The sequence below is a fragment of the Plasmodium falciparum genome (assembly GCF_000002765.6).
Source record: "Plasmodium falciparum 3D7 genome assembly, chromosome: 13".
NCBI classification, from domain to species: Eukaryota; Apicomplexa; class Aconoidasida; order Haemosporida; family Plasmodiidae; genus Plasmodium; species Plasmodium falciparum.
This window is the reverse complement of record NC_004331.3, coordinates 236,501-242,500: the sequence shown is the minus strand read 5'-3', so window position 1 is coordinate 242,500 and position 6,000 is coordinate 236,501. Positions and strand designations below refer to the sequence as shown.

The window sequence follows — 6,000 nt, the reverse complement described above, 5'->3', positions numbered from 1 at the left end:
ATTTCAAAATGTGTGGTGTTACAATTTTTTTTTTTTTTAACCTGTCATTTAAAAATCCCCAAGACATTTGTGCTAATTTTTTTGTTAAATCCTTATGAATTGTATTTAAATTGTTAAAGAGGGAATGAATATATGGTAAAAGAAATGAATGAGGATGTTGATTTATTTTATGTACAAGAAATCCTATTTCTTTTAGTATGAGTAGCTCATATGTATAAATATCTACTTTCATATTTTTATATTCCTACAAAATAAATATATATATATGTACAATATTATTGATATATATATATATATATATATATATATATATTATTACCTCTGATTCAATATTTATTCTGAAATGTTCAGGGTTCAAATTTTTTATATCAAAATAGATGTGTTTACTTTTTATATTCTCATATTTACATAAAAAATGAAACGTATTAATGATTTTGTAAATACGACAAAAATCTTCTTCAAGTTTGCACGATAAATATAATGCCGAAGGAGCAATAATCTACAAAATGACGGGTAAAAGGAATATGTATATATAATACACACAACATATATATATTTATATAGGTATGATATATTATTCATCCATAATATATATATATATATATATATATTTATTTATTTATTTTACGTTAACGTCAAAATCGGTAAAGGATTTTTTAAAATAAAAACGATGGAACAAAATTTGGCTAGTTACAATAGTTACTGCCTTTAGTTTTAAAATAATGCCAGCTTCTTGTAATAACTGACATCCATAAATTCTCAATTTTATTTCTTCATTTTTATCAATATTTTTTTCTTCGCTTGGAGTTTTTTTTTTGTTAATTAAAACTATGTCATTCATCATATTTCATATGAGAGGAAATTGATATTTCTTAAAAGTTTTTTTTTCAAAATGGTTGATGGAGAATATAATAAAGAATAAAGGTCAGCCATATAATATATATATATATATATATATATATATATATACATATATATTTTTTTTTTTATGAGAATATTTATTTAAAAAAAATTAAAAAAATAAAAAAAAAAAAAAAAAAAAAGCACAAAAAAATTAAAAAAAATAAAAAATAAAAAATTAAATTAAGTAAAAAAAATAAACATTCCAATATAATACATATCTATATTATATATGTATATATTAAATATATTGGATTAGCATGAAAGCTATTCTTTATATATACGATAGATTTCCTTGCGTGTAATTAATTTGTAAACATGGGAAAACAAAAGTGATAATAAAAACAATAAAAAAATAAATAAATTTTTATTTTATTATATTTTTGTTTTGTTCATTGAAAAGATGTTTGATTTGTGTAAATTTTTGATTAAGTTTATCTTTAGCATTTTTTAATTCCTTAATTTTGAGAATATTATATATAGTTATAAAAAAATTATTATATTGTGATAGGTTTATAGATTTGTGAGAGTGTAACATATTGATTTGTAAGAATTTATTGTGTAGAAATTTTAAGTCGTCATATTTTATGAAACCTTGTTTTAATATATATTCATAATTAATATGAGAGAAGTGTTCATAAATAATTTCATCTATTAATTTTATTAATATTTGTATAACGACCATTTCAGAATCGATAGATAAAAAATGGTCCCATGAAGTTAAGTGATTTATGTTTACTTTAGAAAGGTGATTTATATCATCATATATAATGATTCTGATTGTAGCTAATAAAATAGGATCAACAATATGATTAGAACCAATATAAAGATAATTTTTTTTATTTTTTTTTCTAGAATCATGTTGTAATTTTTCATCAATAAGAAATTTATTAATACGATCTTTTATTGTAAATATATTATATTCATTAAAATATTTATTTTTTCTTAGATAATCATTAAAGATTTCTTTTTTTTTTCTTGTAATATGTGCACTTTCCAAATTTTTTGTATCAAATCGTTGATATACACTTTGATTATCATCAATAATATTGAGTTGCTTAAATAAGTTTACTTTTACTTGTTCTAAGCTATCTAACATAATTAAAGGAAGCTTATCAACTCCTAATATTTGTATAATAATTTCCCTTATAATTTTTATATCAAAATGGAAGTACACTTTCGTTTCTTTTTCTTTTTCAATAAAACCGTATTCTAATAATAAAAGATCGTTGTTAACATTTCCATAGCTTATGGTGATTTCTTCACCTTCTTCGATGTTTCTTGAGCTCACCAAATGAACACTTTGGATATTTTGTATAATGGAAGAGGGTATTAAAGGTTGGTTGTGGTTATTCTGGCTGGTGTGGTTATTCTGTATGGTGTGGTTATTCTGTATGGTGTGGTTATTCTGGCTGGTGTGGTTATTCTGGCTGGTGTGGTTATTCTGGCTGGTGTGGTTATTCTGGCTGGTGAGGTTATTCTGTCTGCTGTGGTTATTCTTAATAGCATCATTATTATCAATACATTTATTATTTTTTATTTTTTTTTCTTCATCATAAAGAGATACAGAATCTTCGTGATTCATCATATTTTTTACATCATCATTTATTTTTTCTGTATATTGAAGTTCTTCTTTATTTATTGTTGAATTATTTGAAAGACTACTATGATTGCATACATCTATGATTGGTATTAGGCACATATTTTTATTTTTGTTTTCGTTTTGTTTTTCTTTTTGTTCATATTCATTAAAATTAAAATCAGAACATTCTTTTATAAATAATTCTTCAATATTTTTTTGTTCATCTTTCATTTTTATACTACTGTTTACAATATTGTCTTTAAGTCTATAGGTATTTTCTTTATTTTGTGTATCGTACTTTTTTTTCATTTTATTTTCTATACAATTTGTTGTATCATCATTTGAGGGATATAAATTTAATGGTGATTTCATTTTTATGGCATGAGTACACACATAAGAATAAATATGCATTACAAAGTCGTAATTAAAAATATTTTCAAACAAATTAAATATGGAGTTATTATATGCTACATATTTTATTGTATTTTTAATTCCATCTTTCAATTTTTCAAAGGATTGATTATAATATTCATTTATATTAATATTTTTATTACATGATATATTATTATTATGATTATAAATATTATTATCACCATTATTGTTATTATAACCATTATTATTTCTATCATCATTATTATTATCACCATTATTGTTATTATAACGATTATTATTTCTATCATTATTATTATTATCACCATTATTTTTATCATATTCATAAAAACGTAACATTATAAAGTTATATAACTCATTAATATTCAATTCTTGATCTTCCCTTAATGTATGCGTTCCAAATTTATATGTATTATTTTTTTGTTGTTCATTTTGATGTATATTAGTATTTATTATTTTATCCAGTTCAATAAAAATTTTATTATTAGTAAATAATATTTTGTGTATAATATTTTTATCAATAAATTGAAAATTTGGTTCATCTTGATTTTCTTGAGATGTACACATTTTAATAAATTCATGAATCATATGTTTTCTATACAGTATGATGTTTTTTATGTTGTTATTATTAAAAAGATAAAAAGAGGAATCCTTATAATATAATGGTAAGTGATTTAATTTTTCTTTGTTTACAATATATTGAATATAATGTTCATAATTTTTATAAAAAAAAAATGTTGAATAATTTCTTAATATGTTTGATGTCTTACATTCAATAAAGGAATGTATATTATTAATAAAATCGGATGAGTTATATAATGAATCTATTTCATTTTCCATATAACTATTATAATTATATATATTATATAAATCATTTATATCATTAATATTACACATATCTTTTTTGTTTATCTCATTATATTTTTTCATATTTATATTTTTCTTTATATCTCTAATCTTTTCATTATTATTTACATTTTTGTGACCACTTGATAGATCGTTACTATGAACCTTTTGATTATAATTATTTGAAGCATGTGTTTCCCAATTTTTTTTTTTTTTTATTTGTTCAATATAATATTTATGTAATATTGTAAAAAGTGTATTATTAAAATTGTACACATAAAGTAATATGTTAATATATTTTGATATAAAATGTATGTACGTTACAACGAGTGTTAATTTAATATCCCAGTATTTTAAATATATAGAAGACGAATTATAATTTTTGATAAAATTTAAAAAATAATTATGTTTTTTATATATATCATATAATAGGATAGTAATAGAATCTAATTTATTAATTTCTTCATCTATGTTATTTTTAAAGATATATTTTAAATAATTGACCTTATAATTATTATTAAAATGGTTTACGAACATTTGTATTTCTTGTATTATGTTATCATAATTAATAATATAATTATTAGGTATACTGCAAATTTTTTGATATTTGGATATATCCTTATTTGTGGTTATACATAATATAGAATCATTTACTAAATCATTACATCTATTATTATTATTATTATGATTATTATTATTATAATTATTATTATGATTATTATGAATATTATTATTATTATTATTAATATTATTATTATTATTATTATCGTCAGTTATTTCATTTTGGGTATCACAATTATTTTGGTCTTCATGGTTTGTAAAATTTTTTAATAAGCTTGGTTCAATTTGTACTTGTGCATTATTTATAAAAGCTTCAGATATTTTATTTTTTGTGAATGTATATTTTTTTCTATCCTGATAAATAAATTTAACATTTTGTAAAGCTGATGGGTGTGTGGATTGTATATAATGATATAAATTATTTATTGAAAAATTGTTAATTTTATTTTCGTCATTATTTATATTGTTTCTTTCTTTTGGTACATTCTTAAATGGTTCTAATTTTCTTTCCCAAAATTGTTGATATAATATTTCTAAATGTTTTAATAAATCATTTTCACATGATAAATCTTTGTTATTATCCTTGTTATTATATATATGTTCTACCAAATGTTGATTCCTAATTTTGTTCACATGACAATTTTTTTTGTTTTGTTTTTTCTTCTTATATATATTATTAAAAAATGTTGAATCATATATATTATTATTAATCTTATTATTATATATGTAAAAGCAAATATTGTTTCTTCTTTTAATATTTCTATTATATGTCATAACATTTTTACTTAACCATATATATATTAGTAATGATATTAATATGGTTCTTATACATCTGTATAAAGCATACTTATGCTTAAGCATATTAATTTATTATATTCTGATGGCTCTTTGGTTGATCTATTGTGTTTATATATATGCATCGTACAGGTTAAATCATATATACACTTAATAAAGATAAAAATATATTATAAAATATATGAGCACATATATATATATATATATATATATATATACATATATATATGATATTTTTTTTTTTTTTTTTTTTTTTTTTTTTCATTTATGGGTAACCTATTACAATTTTTATAAAACGTATAGGATTATATTTATATATTAGATATATTATACATATTATTAGAAATGATAGAATTTAATATAAAATATATTTTGGGTTAATGATAAATAATTTAGGGACATAAAAATAAGAAGATGAGGAGCATAATATAATATATATATATATATATATATATATATTGTTTACCACGGCACACTTCTTTTTTATGCGTATTATTTAAGTATAGGTATATCATTTAAAAAATGAAATGTGCAAAATATCTTACATATGTATATAATATATATATATATATTTATTTATTTATTTATATTTTAATAGGATAAAATAAATAATATATATAGGCTTTTTATTTTTAATATGAAAACCATGACGGGTACTCATTTATTATTTTATTTTATTATATTTTTTTTTTTTTTTTTTATATTATTTTTTTTAAATAAAACAATAAAATTGTACATAAATTGATTATACTTAAAACGTTTTCTTAATTTAATTTTTTTTTTTTTTTTTTTAATATATTTGAGGAAATAAAAAAAAAAAAAATTGCATAACACATATACGATAAAATATATACTATTTTATGTATAGCAAATTATAAGTAATATTATATGTAACTGGGCATATATATATATATATATATTCTATA

General features: G+C 19.2%; 2 protein-coding genes across 2 annotated transcripts in view; both read right to left on the bottom strand.

Annotated features, from left to right (window-relative positions):
- The window catches only part of PF3D7_1304700 (cyclin), a gene marked incomplete at both ends in the record, with an annotated part of 1,536 nt that extends 692 nt beyond the window's left edge, over positions 1-844 (bottom strand). The window contains 3 exons of the mRNA XM_024473218.1: positions 42-244; positions 320-499; positions 629-844. Of these exons, the coding sequence (XP_024328917.1) occupies positions 42-244; positions 320-499; positions 629-844 (599 nt within the window). The remainder of the gene's footprint in view (positions 1-41; positions 245-319; positions 500-628) is intronic.
- A 423-nt stretch (positions 845-1,267) lies between these two features.
- Positions 1,268-5,140, bottom strand: PF3D7_1304600 (conserved Plasmodium protein, unknown function; the record flags this gene model as incomplete). Its single annotated transcript, XM_001349737.1, has 1 exon — positions 1,268-5,140. One exon carries the CDS (start codon positions 5,138-5,140, stop codon positions 1,268-1,270), a length of 3,873 nt encoding a protein of 1,290 aa, XP_001349773.1.
- Between the last annotated feature and the right edge of the window lie 860 nt (positions 5,141-6,000).